Source organism: Podarcis gaigeae (assembly GCF_964106915.1).
Source record: "Podarcis gaigeae genome assembly, chromosome: 9".
In the NCBI taxonomy this organism is placed as follows: domain Eukaryota; kingdom Metazoa; phylum Chordata; class Lepidosauria; order Squamata; family Lacertidae; genus Podarcis; species Podarcis gaigeae.
In genome coordinates, this window is record NC_139685.1 from 24,337,436 (window position 1) to 24,355,255 (window position 17,820).

The 17,820-nt window shown below is 43.9% G+C and overlaps 1 protein-coding gene and 1 long non-coding RNA gene across 3 annotated transcripts in view; one reads left to right on the forward strand and one right to left on the reverse strand.

The window, feature by feature from the left end:
* The window catches only part of TUSC3 (tumor suppressor candidate 3), a 123,797-nt gene extending 116,019 nt beyond the window's left edge, over positions 1–7,778 (reverse strand). The window contains exon 1 of one of the 2 annotated variants that reach the window (XR_014568092.1): positions 7,585–7,777. Coding sequence is in view for 1 of the 2 variants with exons in the window: in XM_083755875.1 (XP_083612001.1) it covers positions 7,585–7,701 (117 nt within the window). In the remaining variant the exon portion in view is untranslated. Of the gene's footprint in view, positions 1–7,584 lie in introns of both variants that reach the window. The other variant, XM_083755875.1, reaches the window with a different exon arrangement.
* Positions 7,779–7,786: 8 nt separating this feature from the next.
* LOC310852529 overlaps positions 7,787–17,820 on the forward strand; it is a 32,875-nt gene continuing 22,841 nt past the window's right edge. The window contains exons 1-2 of the long non-coding RNA XR_014568213.1: positions 7,787–7,920; positions 10,055–10,124. This is a non-coding gene — a long non-coding RNA (uncharacterized lncRNA). The remainder of the gene's footprint in view (positions 7,921–10,054; positions 10,125–17,820) is intronic.

A 17,820-nucleotide genomic window follows, 5' to 3' on the forward strand; every position in this document is an offset into this window, starting at 1 on the left:
AAGTTTGACTCTAGTATCAGGCACAGTAATTATGTCAGAGCTCAAAGCTTAGAGCATGTGGTAATGCTCGATAGGACATTTTTCTTGGGAACAATCATATGGGCAATCCAAACCAGTCAGGGATCACATGGAGAATACTGGAATGAGAGACAGCAAGAACTGGATACATGATGAAGTCAAAAAACCAATTAAGATCAATGTTTGCTGACGCTGCCCTAACTCTCAACAGGTGAATACAGTGGTACCTCGGAAGTCGAACAGAATCCGTTCTGGAAGTCCGTTCAAGTTCCAAAATGTTCAGAAACAAAGGTGCGGCTTCTGATTGGCTACAGGAAACTTCTGCAGTCAATTGGAAGCCATGTCAGACGTTCGATTACCAAAGAATGTTCGCTAACTGGAACACTCACTTCCGGGTTTGTGGAATTCGGGAGCCAAAACGTTCAACTTGCAAGGCGTTCAGGATCCAAGGTACAACTATACTTTCATCTCCTCTCAGGGCAACTTCCTATAAAATTCCTGTAACAAATTCCTATAACATGGACAATACCTTTTTCCACGGATAAATGTTTCCATCAAAATGTATCTACCTTTCAGTTGAGCCCTAAATATCTTCAAAAGAAATAAAACAACATACATATAAAAGGGAGGACAAATTTTAAAAGTTTTTAAAGGCAGGAAACAAGAAGGTATATTAAAGAAATCCACAGTATATCGGCAAATTTATTTAGTCGTCTGAAGAAGTGCAAGCAGCAGCTTAAGTGTATTGAGGAAAAATGATAACTCCCGCTCATCATCACTCTTACATGTACAGTTCAACTAAAGTGTGTGTGTTTTTTTAATTCCATTATATGAACACACTTTCTGTTCACCCATCTCTGTAGTAGGGTCAATAGTATGTTTGAAATATTATATGGATTACTTCAGTGCTATCATTCTCTGCTCCTTCCCAATCCCCCCTAGTTTAAAATATTTACTTTGCAGTATTTTTTCAAAAGTTTTTCTACACCAGGAAACAGACTCGCCTAACCTTAGTTCATAAATATATTCTGAGGTATTTCAAAATGGTATGTGTAAGAAGTCAGATAGCCTGTAGAAAGGGCAATATGGTGTGTAGAGAGGCAAATTTCCTCCAGAGAACATTTGTCTCTGTATTGCTTTTGTTTATTATGGTTTCTATTTTTGTGTTTTTATATTGCCAACCACTTTGTGATCCTCGGATGAAGGGTGGTATAGAATTTTTTAACAACAACAACAGAAATAGTTCCACATCTAAAATTAGGGATTCCTCTACCAGAAGAGAACAGACATCACTTATTTTGTTTTCCAGGGCTACTTTCACCAAGAATCTCTGCAAGCATCTTCTGAACTTTGTCCAAAAATGCAAAAGAGGACACCTTAACCTTTCTGCTCTTACTTTACATTCATTTGCTCTCCATTAGTACCACCCTGGCCAAGAGTCAAATCTAGCACAATTAAGACAAAATTGATCTAAAGGCTGATCCTGATATTTTTCTGCACATGCTGCATTTTCAGCCCGATTCTCTTTTCTAAAGGGAAGGAAGATCTGGAGGTAGCATCACAGGCCTTTTGCATTTTTCAAAGGAGTGTTTTGTCTCCAGAGTTTATACTTTCCACATGCAGACGGCCTAAAGCATGGCTAGGAAAGCAGATGAGGCAATTCATTGCACTGAATCAACTGCATTGCAGAAAATAAAGGTCTAGACCAGCCTTCATCCACCTGGTGCCCTCCAGATGTTTGGGACTACATCACCTCCTCTCATCCCCAGCCCCTGGCTATGTTAGCTGGGCCTGATGGGATATACAGTCCAAATACAGCAGTAGAGTTGAGAGAGAAAGGGCCTTAGAGGAGAAATTTGTGCTTCTATTTGGCAATGTTCAAGGTTGCATTTCTTAATAATAATAATAATAATAATTTATTATGATAGCTAGAGCACATTTTTTTCTGGATTAAAATTGGAGGCATTCTCTCCTCAGTGCCCAAAAAACATATTACTTTCTCAGTCAGTTTCAAGAATAAAGGCCAGACATCCTTTTGCACCATACCCACCCTGTTTACCCAGTGCTTTCTAGGCAATGAAGAGTCTTCAGAGATTCTCTTCAGCTGTTGATTGAAAAGGTTGCCATCAGGAAACCTCAGCGCTTCCTTACTTCCTCTCCCTAATGTAACTAGGCCACCCTTCTTCAACAGCCCTGGAGTAATGGTTGCATAAAATATAACTGCTTAATTTTTCAAAACATGCTTTGGCTCTAATATGCCCCAACATGATGTTTGAGCATCACTGATTTAAAGCACACTTTGTGCAATAGATCAAATGATTTACAGGAACACAATTTGTGCTTTTGAAGAAAATGTGTGACATCCATGCCTAAAGGCATCCAGACTCCACAAATGTAGCCTCATGCAAAATTCATTAAAACTTCATTTCTTGAACATGCCCTTTCTTGCAATGTACACACTGTCTCTTTGGCCAAAACCACTGTACCCACTATGGAGTTGTCCTAGCTATTTCAACCAGACTACAATATGAATTAACAGGTTACCTTTCCAACCAGTCAGATATCACCACTACTTATTAAAACAGCTGAATTAAAATAGAAATACAAGTTTCTAACATCCATGTCATCAATACATCTGTTCCACAAGGAACACTCATGAGAAAGTTCGTGAAACTGATTATCACAAACTTTTCCATGCTAATGCCATAAAGGTAGCCTCCTCAGTTATCATTTTCATCTTTCAAGGAATGCATTTTAATTCAAAGAAGAGAAAGTGAAAGTAGTGCACCATTCCTTGTGAGAAAAAGAATCAAAATACATAGGGTTCATAAAGGACAAATGTGGTAACATTCTTTGTGAAAACATGCAAACTGTGTTATTGCAATTTGCAAACAAATTCTGTTCTCAATACTAAGACAGGTGAGATCAACACATTAAAAATAGAATCTGGCATATCAGACCGCCAAGGCCAGATGCAATTCGCCCCATGATCTCTAAGGAACTGAATAAAGAATTGGCTCAGCCACCAGAAAAACCAGGAAGGGTTCCAAAGCTTTTGAAGGCCAATTAGGTATCCATAGCTAATGAGTGAAGGGGGAGAGGATGATAGATTTTCAAGTACACGTCTAGGTCCAGTAAAATAGAAAGTTTTGATACAGTCTCTCTTTCCCCACCCACCCCATCCATGTAAGGAGGGAAGAAGTTCACATTAAATTAAAGCGCTGGGGTGAGCTTTAGGAACAACAAAAATGACTTGATGACTAGCCACCTGGATTGCTGAAGAAAGCACAAAGCAAGCATCTCCTCCTCCAACAAGGAGCACTCTGTATACAACCTGACATTTGCCTTCCCTTACACCCTCTGTCCCCAACTTTGTTCCTTCAAACTCAATCAGCTCAACTTATCTACATTTTGGTGGTACAGCAGCAAGATTTGGCTGCTGTCTCATTTTCCTTAGTCCATCAAACAATACACTAAAATAATACTGAGACTATTTTTACCCCCTCCAACACATTCATAGCACACATCCTCCCTTTCCTGCAAGACTAAAGATCTACTTAAGATGGTTCATGTCCCCCCCCAATATATATATATATTTCTCTTACAACGTTTCTGTGCCTACACTGATTTTCTTTTAAATCATAAGCAACATGACTTACAATAGAACTATGTGACTAGATTCAAGGCAATGTATGCCATTCAAAATTTATTATTCTTGCTAATTCTGCTTCCCTCTTTTCCTCTGCTTCTTCTATTCTCTATCTTTTCTGTCGCGCTTTTGTTCATGCTCCCTTTCTTTCCCATGCAATCCTTATCCCAGCATATCTATCTCTTTCTGTTAGTTTCTTCCTTTCCCACAAAGTTCTTCCCCATGTCAACATCTTCTTATTAAGCCTCTCCACAAGTTTTACACAGCCATTTAAAAACACAATCTTGCACTCCCATTTCTCTCACTCAATTCTAGTCCTTTACCCTTTGCTTTTCGCCTTTTTAACCTTTTGGGACTTAGAAGCAGGTCTTAATCGGAGTTGGGGCTTCCTAGTTAAACTATGGATATTACCTCCGCATGGTGTACTGATGCCCCACCACTTGGACAGCTTTAAAAGAGGAATGGAAAAATTCATGGGGGATAAACCTATCAATCATTACTAGCTACAATGCAGGAAGTATGCCTCTGAAGAGCAGTTGCTGGGAATCACACATGGGGAGAGTACTGTTGCAGTCAAGTCCTGCTTGTGGGTTTCCCATAGGAAGATGCCCTTTGGCCTGACCCAGCCAAGCTCTTCTTTATGTTCCTAAGAGCACAGCTCCAGAACCTCTTTCTATGGAAAGGCCTTGGAACAGAAGAAAGAATAAGTGAAGGTATAGGCAGACCGCAATTACTCAGTAGAGGGAAAAGGCAACATGAAAAGGCAAGAGGGAAAAGCCACATGAAGCAGAAGGAAGGGCTCTGCTTTCCAAGTAATCGTCTTGAACCATGGCTCTCTGAATCAAGTGCAGACTAAAAGGCAGCCTGATAAGGGCTTGGGAGAAGCAGAAGCCATAATAAAACCAAACAAGGGCAGGATCCCTTTTTCCACTGATGCAGTCAGGTCTCCATTTCTACTTTTCCTCCAATCTAATTCTAACAGCAATAAGTCCCACCAAGCTCAATGGGGCTATTCCCAGGTTAAGCAGGTAAAGGCTTACAGACCACACTTTGGTAAAAGCAAATGGCACCCCACTAGGTTTATAGCAAAGATTCAAATTAAAATAATTCAACACTTTACTATTCTGGCCATTTTTACTCAGAAATATCATATTTCAGGAGACTCACTTTCTACTGGTTAACTCTTAACTACTGAAGTCATGAAATACAGCTCATAAAAACCCCCTGGATGAATCAAAAAGAGACACACATCCTGCAATACATAAAGCAATGGAAAAATAATTTTAAAACATCCTAAAGATCCTGATCCTAAATATGTCAGCGTTCCTTTATTTGCAGCAGTAGCCTGATGGGGAACAGACAGCTGCTGAAGCAATGGTGAGGGCTTGCAGGCTGTTGCAAAATTGTTTACAAGTTCATTTAGTATAAAAGCTAGCCACACATACTTTTTATTATTAGTACAAGCTGCAGATAAGCATCAGGGTTGCATATTGTCACATTTTTATTGTATAAGTGCTAAGATCAGCAGCTACAATGTTTCTCATTATCTCAAACAAATTACAATAGTTTGTCTGGGTGTAAATCATGTGCCCAGCATATTGTGATCACAAAGGATAGGGTAGAAGACATTTACTGACTACGAGGCTCACAAAGTAGAATACTTAGATGAATTCTACTTTAAAATCTCTTGATTTATAAACTTCATCTCACAATATTCATATATTATGAATAATCCCATAGTGTTGTTGTATACTAGCTATTCATATACTGATTAGAAGTTGTCCAGTCACAAAAGGCATTACTCACTGAATACATGCTACAAAGCCAGAAAGTTAAATGTTTTCAGAATAATTAATCCAGGTTCATAGATATAAAGTATTTCCCCACGCCTTCTATGCATGTTAAATGATAAAGCAAGGAGTCTAATCCCAATCAGTAGCCAATGGTGGCTAAGAGACTTGAAGTATAAGCGTGGAAGGATGCAGACCTACTGTCTATTATGCAGTTGTCTGAAGACCTTATTGCCATGGGAACATTCAAAAACATAAGCATCAATCTTGTCTGGATACCTATTTGAAAATCTGAAGGACTTATACTTACTTATATGTATAATTTAAGACCCATGTACTGATGGTCATGGTATTCATAGTTGATTCTGATTTGATTTAGTGTTATTATCTGTGTTATTACTATCATTTGTATATTATATTTTTATCTTTATTTTTTCTTCTCTTTAATTCACTTTTACCTTTTTTCTTGGTAAACATGCAAATAAAATAACAATAACATAATCAAGTTAGATAGAGAGACAGTTAATTCAAGCCAAGTGCAGCAGTGTTATTTTATCTCTGCAACACAGGAGGTTCCCCTGTTTTTCAGGGGATAATACCAGATATCTGGCATTAAATGGAGAAGGGAATGGAGAAGGGGAAAAATAGCATGTATTGATGGCAAAAAGACTAGGGAAGGGTCTATATTACAGAAATCTCCAACAGCAGCATTGGATGTACTACTAATTTATGAAAACTTAAGAGGCAGAATTATTGCTATTTCAATATATAACATTCTGCACTATGCAGCAGTTAGGAGAGGGTATATATATGGGACAAATATAAGGACAATGACCAACTAATAGGAAATTGTACAAGTGATTAAGGTGGACTTAAATATCACAGGTGGTATCAAAACATAGTGAGGCGAAGAACAAGGGAGAAAGGAAGGAAAACAACAACAAAGCAGTAATTAATTCCTAAGAGGATGCTCCTGCTGTGTGAAAATCACACAGTGTGATCGGGAATTCCTTTCCGCTTATTTCCAAATAGGTGCTTGTGTTTATGTCAGAGGAGTCTTTCATCACATGCTCAGAGGCACTTTCTTTTTTCTCCACTGTAACACCACATGTTCCATCGATAAAACAAGCTGTGGGATATGAGATGTAGAACTGACTTTGCTTACACGATCTAACAACATTTTGGAGGGGTGGGTTTTTTTTTGTAAATAATTCAAAAACATATTAAACAAAAGAAAACAGGTTCTGGGTTTAAGCACTAGTTATGTCTTATCTTATACAGCTTTTGCATTGGTGGTTCAGTGGTAGAATTCTCATCTGCCACACAGCTTTTTATCAGCAGTCCTGAGCAAGGCAAACACTCAACCTTCTCCACATTCCTATTATTATTATCAGTGCTTTTTTTCGGGAGGGGGGGGACGCAGGGGAACACACCCCTAAACATTTTGTGAATCTTTGTACTTTTCTCCATTTGCTGTGTTTATTCCCGCCCCCCAATTTGAACTAAAAAATGGTGATTTTCTTGAGTCAAAATGAGAGGACCCCTAAACACTTTTAATTTTTTTAGAAAAAAGCACTGATCCTTCATCCAAAGATCACAGGGCAGCTTACAACACACTAAAACACACACACACAAACCCCACATAGCATAATAACGAACATTCCTAGGCAGAAACTTAAGGATCCATCTTTCCCCCATGTCCAACCTACGTTTGCCCCTCAGAGGGATGGATGACTGGGGGGCGGGGGGGGGGGGAGGGAGGCAGCGAGAAGGAGGGTGGGGAAAAATGATTGCTATAAACGAAACCTAATAATGAAATCTTAAATGTGGGCATTCATAGTGTATAAATAAAATTGTAAACAGAAAAATTGCAAATAGAAATTATTTGTATAAATAAAATTGTAAATAGAAAACAATAAACAAGCAAAAATAGAAAAGGATATTAAAAATATATATACCAACAAACAGGAGCTGCAGGGGGGAAGGTGGAGGATATATTAAACTCATAAACAAAGGGGGCTGGCGGGGTGTGTGTGTTGAACCCTAGGTATCTCCCCCCCCCCCCCTTGACACACACAGGGAGGCAGAAGGGGCGCGTGGAAACCGAAGAGAAGCGAACGGCTCTACCTCCTTCTTCTTCTGGCCTCCCCCGAACTGGACACAAAGGAGGAAGAGGAGGAGGAGGGGGGGAAGGAGGCTGCACCCCACAGGCAGGTGCGGCGCGAGGCGCCGTGACGGGGCCATGGCTTCCAACGGGCGCCGGCGCGTCAGTCTCCGCCACAAGCACCTGGGAAACGCCGTTATCCACGCCGTTCTCCTCCGCGCTGATTGGGCCCCGAGGAGCACCAATCCAGAAGCGAGCCTGCTACTGGGCAAAGCCTTCTGGGAAATGTAGTCCGTTCCGTGGCGATGGTTCTCAAAGGGTGCGGAGCGCCGCGCAGGTGCGGCAGGAGAGGATGGCAGGTGTGGCGGGACCCGCTCAAAGAAGCGTTTAAACATTTCGCTATGCTATGCTGTGCTATGCTATGCTATGCTATACATGCGTATGTATATATGTGTGCATGTGTGTGTTTCTCTGTGTGTGTGTGTGTATATATATATATATATGTATATATGTGTGTGTGTGTTTCTATTATACACACAGACACACACACACACATATACATCCATACCTGATGTTACATTTGCTTCATGTTACGTTTTTTCAGGTTGCGTCCCACGCCAACCCGGAAGTACCGGAAAGGGTTACTTCCGGGTTTCGCTGCTCGCGCATGCGCAGACACGCAAAACGACGTCACGTGCATGCGCAGAAGTGGCAAGTCGCAACCCGCGTGTGCGCAGACACGCCACTGTGGGTTGCGTTCTTTTCATGTTGCGAACGAGCCTCTGGAACGGATCTCGTTCACAACCAGAGGTACCATTCTGTATACACATACACACATAAATATTCGCAGAATGTGGAATATGCATCTTTTCAAAATCAAGCACTGCTAGGAGTTGTTGCTTTTTGTTTCCCAATGTATTTCTTATTGATAAAAAAAAATTAGTGCGGCATGAGCATATTACTATTTTTATTATTTATACCCAGCCCACCTTGCTGGGTTTCCCCAGCCACTCTGGGTGGCTTCCAGCACATATAAAAGCTTAATAAAACGTCAAACATTAAAAACTTCCTGATACAGGACGGCCTTCAGATGTCTTCTAAAAGTTGTGTAGTCCTTTACTACCTTGACATCTGATGGGAAAATGTGGTTCAGAGGGAAGAAGTTTGAGAACCACTGTTCTGAGTCCCCTCCCCCGCCCACTTCCTCTTTCGTAGGGTTTCCTTATTATTTTATGTATACTATTCCTGAACATAAAGCGATCGCCACTGTGAAACCTGGTTCTTTGCTTGCTTGCTTGCTTTAACGTAAGTCCCACTTTATTCAATGGGACTTAACACCTGCAAGCAAGGGTGCAACCTGGATAGCAGCCTTAATTAATAAGTTTGTTGTTTTGACCTAAGCACCCTTTCCCTACATAGGAAAGCAAATGTACACAGTGATATGAAGCTGAGAAAATATCGGTAGCTTGCCTTTAATGTGGGGTAGAGAGAAGTGTGTGTGTTTTAGCATTCTGTGCAACTTAAAACACACTATTTGATACGTGTCCACTCAGAAGTAAGTCGAGTTGAGTTCAGAGGTCCTTAAAGGTAAAGTCAAAGGGACCCCTGACCATTCAGTCCAGTCACGGACGACTCTGGGGTTGTGGTCCTCATCTCGCTTTATTGGTCGAGGGAGCCGGCATACAGCTTCCACGTCATGTGGCCAGCATGACTAAGCCGCTTCTGGTGAACCAGAGCAGTTCACGGAAACGCCGTTTACCTTCCTGCCAGAGCAGTACCTATTTATCTACTTGCACTTTGACGTGCTTTCAAACTGCTAGGTTGACAAAAGCAGGGACTGAGCAACGGGAGCTCACCCTGTTGCAGGGCTTTGATCAGCAAGCCCTAAGCTCTGTGGTTTAACCCACAGTGCCACCCACATCCTCACTCTGATGTAAATGGATATTGGGCTGCTGCATATATAGTATATGACCACCTTTATCTAGCCCCCATACATTACAATTAGTATCATAGAATCATATAATTGTAGGGTTGGAAGGGACCATGATGGACATCTAGTCCAATCCCCTACAATGCAGGAATCTGTCCCCAATGTGGGTCTCAAACCCATGACCTTGAGATTAAGAGTCTCATGCTCTACCAACTGAGATAAAAATAATGACAATGCCATCAACAGTATCAGAGGTGATTGCAGATTTCTATGCCTTTAATAGCTGGCCAGCAGACAGAAATATAGCAAATTTAGATTTCCCCCCCTTCCAGAAATAAAGTTTTGTAGGCTAATTTTCTGCCTATGAAATAGTTTTTGAGTGAGTGCACAAAAATCTTGCCATAAGAAGGTTCACAGCCAATTCTCATAACCAAATTAAAGAAGGATGCTGGAATTTATTGCTGGTTTGTTTGTTTAAATTAAATAAGGTTAAAGCTTGTCATGATTAAGATAAATGAGCAATGGATGTGCTGTTAAAATATTATTCTCTTTACTCGAAACAGAAACTAGCGATAATAAATGTGATGGTTGGGATATTCTATGCAGCACAATCCAGTGCATGTCTATTCAGAGGTAAGTGCTATTGAATTCAATGGGACATTCTCTTAGATAAGTGTGTACAGTGGAACCTCAGGTTACGTACCATTCTCCTTATGAACGCTTCAGGTAACGAGTGCCACTAACCCGGATGTAGATGCTCCTGGTAGCGAACTTTGCCCCGGGATGCGAGCAGAAGTTGCACGCCAGCGGCACAGCATCAGCAGGAGGCCCCATTAGCGAAAGCGCGCCTCAGGTTAAGAACAGTTTCAGGTTAAGAACGGACCTCCAGAACAAATTATGTTCGTAACCAGAGGTCCCACTGTCTAGGATTTCAGGCTTTGACTCTTACCCAACAAAAATTTCACAAGCTTCAGTATGTAATTATTTAGGAAATGCAACATATATATTTTTTTGTTATTGTCAAGACTATGTTCTTGCTAGGGCAGTCTGATATATAAAGAGAGAACTGGCACATTACACCAGGGACCCTTCTTCTTCTGTCTGCCTTCTCCTCACAATAACCAGCCAAATGTCTCTAGAAAGCAGGGCATGAAGACAACATACTTTCTTCCACCTGCTCCCAGAAGCTGTTATTCTGTGTATCCCCAACCCTCACCCCACCCCAAATACTAAAATGATATTGTTATTGTTGTTATTTTATACCCAGCCACCCTGGGCAGCTTCCAGCAAAATATAAAAGCATAATAAAATGTCAAACATTATTCCATGTTCTGTGGAATACTGTCTCCATGCTTGAACGTTCTACTAACCTACCATGGCTAATAGTTACAGGTAGACCTAACCTGTACTAATTCATCTAAACCCCTTTTAAAGCCACTACATCTTGTGACAATAAATTACATAATGGCTGGTTTCCTTTTGTCACAGAATTGTTCTATGATTTTTCCTCTCCTGAATCTACTGCTTATCAGTTTAAATTAATTACCCTGAATTACTAACATTGACTACTTTTCTGCATCATACAGTATATAGTTTTTCAAATGCTGGTGTTGTGTACTGAGTCAAAGGATTTTATATCTGTATTATTATTGTCTGTATTTGCATTAGGGTAAAGTAACTACCTTTTGGTTCCAGAGGGTACAGCTACTATTGGTTCATTTAAGCTGCTGTATTTGGATCCTCTGTCTTATTGGTTGCCTCCAAAAGGCAGGACTGTGATTGCCTGATATTGTTCCCTCCAAAATGTATCCTTTCTAGCTGGTTCCCTGTCCCTATAAATGTAGCTCTCCCCTCCTCAGTCTTCAGTCTTGTTTGCTTTAATAAAGAAGTGTTACTAGAGAACTGTCTCCAGCATAATATGTCAAGAGAGCTGAAATCACAAACCCCACGTCACAACAACTGGCGACGAAGGTGGGATCTGGAATGCTGAGGAGCGGTTAAACGCAGCCCTGCCTCAGAGTCCGGATTGTAGCTAAGAACAAGACTCACTGGCCAGCTGAGAAGACGACCCTGCCCACAGGACAATGGAGAGTCCAAGGGTATTGGAGCCCTTCCAGCCATCAGAGCCCCACACGTGGGAAGACTACGTCGAACGCTTCGAGTTCTTCGCAGTGGCTCAAGGGATCACCGATGCCAGCAAAAGAAGGGCCACATTCCTGAGCTACTGTGGGCCTGAGACCTTCAAGCTGGCCAAGGCATTGCTTGCCCCAGCGAAGCTAAGTGAGACATCTCTCAAAGATATTCTTGCCTGCCTAACAAGCCATTTAGCGCCTACTGAAACCAAGATGGCGCGGCGGATGGAGTTTCATAAGAGGCAGCAGCGTGCTGGGGAGTCTGTATCTGCATTTCTAGCTGAACTGCGGAAGCTCGCTCAGCACTGCGACTTCCAAGATCTGGAAGAGACTCTCCTGGATCGGTTTGTCGGTGGTCTGAGCAGCAAGAAAGCCAGAAGACGCATCGTGGCTAAAGAAGAGGTTGCCCTTGCTTCAGCCTTGAAGGAGGCCACCGCCACGGAGAATTATGAAAGAGAGGAGCTTGATGCCAGTCGCAGGGTCCCTAAGCCACAGATAGAAGTTGCGCATGCCATGGACGAGCTAGAGGCTACTCCGAGCTAGAGCCCAGTCTGTGGGGTCGAGTCAGTGCGTCAGGCCTGCACAGTGCACAAAGATCACCGAGGCAGGTGCCCTGGTTGTGGCGGAAACCATGAGCGGAAGAGTTGTTGTTTCTGGGATGCTATGTGCCGGACGTGCGGAAAGACAGGTCACATCGCCAGGGTCTGTAGATCGGCGGCGTTGGGAGCGACAGGAGCACCTAGACTGGAGCATCGCAGATCGCCCACAGCAAACCATGTTCTAAAGGACTGCCACTACGTAACGGAGATCAACGGGAGGGTCGTGCAGTTTCCAGCGCAAGGCAAGGCACACATCAAGGTGAAGATTGAGGGTCAGCTGTGCGACATGGAGGTGGACTCCGGATCTGGATTCACTATCGTGTCGGACCAGACCGCGAGGACATTCTTCCCCAGGGGTAAGTTGCCCCCTCTGGAGCCCTTCCCGGCAACTTTGCAGTCATACTCAGCGGGCCGCATCCATGTCATGGGAATGTGTGCCGTGAGAGTACAGTTCCGGGACAAACAGGCGGTACTCAAACTGGTGATTGCGAAGGGCAGTCGCCCCAGTCTCCTGGGCACTGACTGGTTCCCCGCCCTGGGACTGAGTATATCAGGGCTTAATTCAATCCAAACCTGCCCTGAGATGAGCGAGGCATTATGCAAAGAATTTGCTGGTCTCTTTAATGGAAAACTGGGTTGTTATAAAGGGCCCCCAGTTGACTTCAAATTGGACCCTGGGGTGGCCCCAATCCGACTCAAACCAAGGCGAGTGCCATTTGCACTACAACCCAAGATCGAAGCAGAGCTGGATAAATTGGTCAAGCAGGGAGTTCTCTCACCCGTGGACTCCGCTAAGTGGGAGACTCCAATCGTCACGCCCCTTAAAGCAAATGGGGAAGTCAGGATCTGTGCTGATTACAAATGTACTATCAATAAGGCACTCAGGGGAAACTCATACCCCATTCCAGTCGTATCACATCTGTTGGCTAAACTGGCTGGGGGCAAGGTGTTCGCCAAAATTGACCTGGCACAAGCTTACCAACAGCTGCCAGTAACCCCACAATCAGCGGAAGCACAGACTATTGTCACACATAAAGGGGCGTTCAGAGTTAACAGATTACAATTTGGAGTTTGTGTGGCCCCAGGGATTTTTCAAGGGCTCATGGAACGCCTGTTAAGAGGTCTGCCGGGGGTCTTGCCATTTTTTGATGACGTTTTGATTGCTGGAAAAGACCCACAGGAACTGGTTGCGCGTGTCCGTGCAGTGTTGCTCAAGTTCAAGGAGGCGGGGTTGCAACTAAAAAAGGAAAAATGCAGTTTTGGGGTGCCAACTGTGAAATTCTTGGGGTTTAAAATTGATGCATCAGGCATCCACCCCACAGATGCTAAGGTTAAGGCCATCATCGAGGCACCACGACCACAGAACAAGACGGAGTTGCAGTCATTCCTGGGACTTATTAACTTTTATCATTCGTTCTTACCCCAGAAAGCTTCAGTAGCTGAACCATTACATAGACTGTTGCAGAAAAAGAATGTGTGGCGATGGGGGCAGGAGCAGCAGAAGGCTTTTGACTCCTTGCGAGGAATGCTGAGTAGCAAGAGCGTCCTTGCTCATTATGATGAATCGAAGCCGCTGGTCCTGGCATGTGATGCCTCTCAATACGGCCTGGGGGCGGTGCTGAGTCATAGGGAACCGGATGGGTCGGAAAAGCCCATCTCTTTCTATTCCCGTACGTTGTCGCCCACGGAGCGCAACTATGCTCAAATTGACAAAGAGGCGCTTGCAATTGTGGCAGGAATCAAAAAGTTCCATGATTATGTGTACGGTCGTCATTTCTCCATTGAAACGGACCACAAACCATTGTTGGGGTTGTTCAACCCGAACAAACAAACGCCACAAATTCTCTCCCCCAGAATGTTGCGTTGGTCTATATTCCTGAAAGGGTTCCAGTACACCTTGACCCATGTGCCGGGGAAGGGGTTGTGCCACGCTGATGCGCTGAGTCGATTGCCCCTTCCTGGCGGGAGCAATGAGGATCCTGCTCCAGCCGAGCACATAATGATGCTGGAAACACTTCCGGGGGCTCCTGTAACGGCTACTGATATTGCTGAGAAAACGAGGAAAGATGCTGTTCTCTCCCGTGTGCTCACTTGGGTGGGGAGGGGGTGGCCAGGTGGTCCGCATGAAGACAAATTCAGGCCTTATGCGACAAGGCAGCACGAGTTATCCATGCATAAGGGTTGTCTCCTGTGGGGAGATAGGGTGATCATCCCAGCACCACTGAGAAACAGGGTTATTGAGACGCTTCACATGGGACACCCGGGAATGGTCAGGATGAAGTCGCTAGCCCGATGTTATGTGTGGTGGCCTGGAATGGACCAGAACATAGAACAATGGGTACGAACGTGCAAGGCATGCCAAGAGGTGCGGCCAGAAGTGGCCAGAGCACCAGTTCACTGGTGGGAGCAGTCCAGATCTCCCTGGAGCCGGCTGCACTTAGATTTTGCTGGGCCATTCCAGGGGAAGGTCTTTTTGGTTATCGTCGATGCATATTCCAAATGGTTAGAAGTGGTGATGGTCCCTAGCATGGCATCAGCTGCCGTAATCAAGGTGTTGAGGCAGCTGTTTGCAACCCACGGGTTACCTGAGACCATTGTATCAGATAATGGGGCAGCTTTTGTATCCCAAGAATTCAGGGCATTCTTGGCTGATAACTTCATAAGAGGGGTCACATCCGCGCCCTTTCACCCATCCTCCAATGGGCAGGCGGAGCGCATGGTAAGAACAGCCAAAGAATCCATTGTGCGCTTAATGGAGGGTAACTGGTCAGCTCGCATCGTGCGGATGTTATTTTTGCAGCATGCGACGCCGTGTACTGCGACGGGCAAGTCGCCAGCTGAGCTGCTCTTGGGTAGAAGATTGGTAACGGTGCTGGATTATGTCCACCCGGATAAAATGCCAAACCGTAATTCAAGAGCAAACCCGCAGGCTGAGACTGACACAACAAGGTATTTCGCCCCTAAAGATCTGGTCTGGGTGAGGAACTATTCACGAGGTTCGCGGTGGGTGGCTGGTGTGGTTGGAGCGCGATTTCTATTCTCATCCTGAAGCAAAGTTCTGAACCTGAGGTAATATTTCTGGGTTAGTGGAGTCTGTAACCTGAAGTGTATGTAACCTGAAGCGTATGTAACCCGAGGTACCGCTGTACCGTATTGGCCCAAACATAAGCTGTACCCGAATATAAGCCGCACCTTTAAAATTGGAGGGGGGAAAGGAAAAAAAAACCCAATTATAAGCCACTCCCTTCCTCACTGCTCCTGGCTGCATACTGGGCCGGGGTTGCATTGCTGGTGGCCTTTCCTCTCTCCCTTCCCAGCCTTGGGGGAGAGGACAAGAGACTATGCGCAGGGCAGGCTCTGCTTTGCCTCGCTCCTGGCGCTGTTTGCCCCGCATACCATAGGGTCGCGAATATAAGCCGCACTTTAACTTTTCACGGTCGGAATTTGGGGAGAAAAGTGTGTCTTATTCTTGGGCCAATGCGGTATTTTAAATGGTTGGAAAATATTGGCTTTCTTTTCTTTTCTTTTCTTTTTTTTAAAAAAAGGCTTTAACATGACTAATTATTTCAGAACAAGTCTGGTAATGGTTACAACTCATGATGAATGTGTGTGTCTTTGTGCACATCCCCTAACTCCAGAATTAGATTATCCTGTGAACTGCCCTGAGACCTGCGGGCATAGGGTGGTATACAAATTTAATAATACAGTGGTACCTTGGGTTACATACGCTTCAGGTTACATACGCTTCAGGTTATATACACTTCAGGTTACAGACTCCACTAACCTAGAAATAGTACCTCGGGTTAAGAACTTTGCTTCAGGATGAGAACAGAAATCGAGTGGCGGCGGTGCAGCAGCAGTGGGAGGCCCCATTAGCTAAAGTGGTGCTTCAGGTTAAGAACAGTTTCAGGTTAAGAAGGGACCTCCAGAACGAATTAAGTACGTAACCAGAGGTACCACTGCAAATAGATAAGTAGACACAGTATGCCCCCTGGGGGACAGCAGCAAGAGAGGGCTATTGCTAGCATGTGCTGCTTGCAAACTTTCTATAGGCCACTGTGGGCAAGAGATTGCTAGACATGATAGATCTTTGATCTGATTCAGCCAGGCTCTTCTCACATGCTTGAGACAACCAGCGCCAGAGGCATGCAGTCAGTGGAATAGGGGGACTAAGCTAGTCGCCTAAATGCTTCTAGTAAATTAGAGTATTAAAGCCTACCGCCTTCTCAAAGCCTGGGACGGTTCTACCCAGCTTAGGGAGGGAGGCACGATGCTCTGACAGGGCCAAGAGCCCTTCTGCCATTTTCCCAAAGCCTGCCCAGATTTGGAAAGGAGGCAGCAGGCTTCCAGCATCTTGTCAGAGACCTGGTACCTCCTTCCCAAAGCCCAGGAAGCTTTTGCCCAGCTTAGGGAGGCAGGTGCAACACTCACACGCATGACATCAGGACGTCATGATTTTCCCTGCACCACCACCGCCAACATTCACACTCACAAGCTTGCACCTCTTCCTCCATGAAAAATTTCACCTCACGCCACTGAGTCCCACACAGGATAAGTTCTGGAAGCCTCCTAATTATTCAGGTACCACTGAATAACCTAACAACCAAGCCAAAGAGCCACACCTGGAAGTTGGCAAGAAAGCAAAGTAAAGTTGCAGGTGACATAATTTTTCATTCTGTGATCGATGATGTCGTGTGTGCTGGAATGACAAAGAAGTGAAATGGAGACCAAGTTGGAAGAAAAATTACATCTGGGTTCCTACCTAAGCACCAATTTTTGTGATGGGAATATTAATCATGACACATCATATCCAAATGAACAATGCTTAACAAAGTACCTGAGAGCAAATCAAGATTCCACCCCACCCTTATTTTCCACCAATCCTGAAGGCTCATCTTCTTTGACAGCAAACTGTCCTCAAAGCACTGAGCCAAGAAAAATATATTTGGCAGCTATCAGAAACAAACAGCTTATGTTGGATTCCTAGTCAATAGAATAGAAGGTGAACCCTTTTTCCAGGTAGAAATCTCTCAGGTTTATGGTTTCTCAATGCTTTGGGATGGTGCAAAGGTAATACTGTGGTGAGGCACCTGAGGGTTTCTGTTGACCTATTTGCTTCTGTTCAGGAACAGTAGCAACACCCAGCATCCTTGGTCAACTGAGGAGGATCTGAGCCTCGCAGGGACCTCCCAAGCATATGTGAGGACTGAGGATTAGGCCTACTCACCCACCTATAACCGCAGCTTGATTTATTTTTTTAAAAAAGAAATCATTTTAAATTTTCAGGAGAGGGAAGAATCATAGATACCACCTTGAGCTCCATGGAGGAAAGGTGGGATATAAATATAATGATAGATAGAAAGACAGACAGACAGAGTTAGATGATGATAGATGATAGATGATAGATAGATAGATAGACAGACAGACAGACAGATAACAACTCAATAGAATTAAAAATCGGAATAAATGAGTGGAGCCTCAGATGCACTCCTTGCCTGGGGCACTGCTTGGTCTGTGGCCATCCTTGGTCTCTGCTGCACTAGAATAGGCAGTTTAGAGACTGCAGCCATCAAATTAACTTGTACACAAATGGCCTCC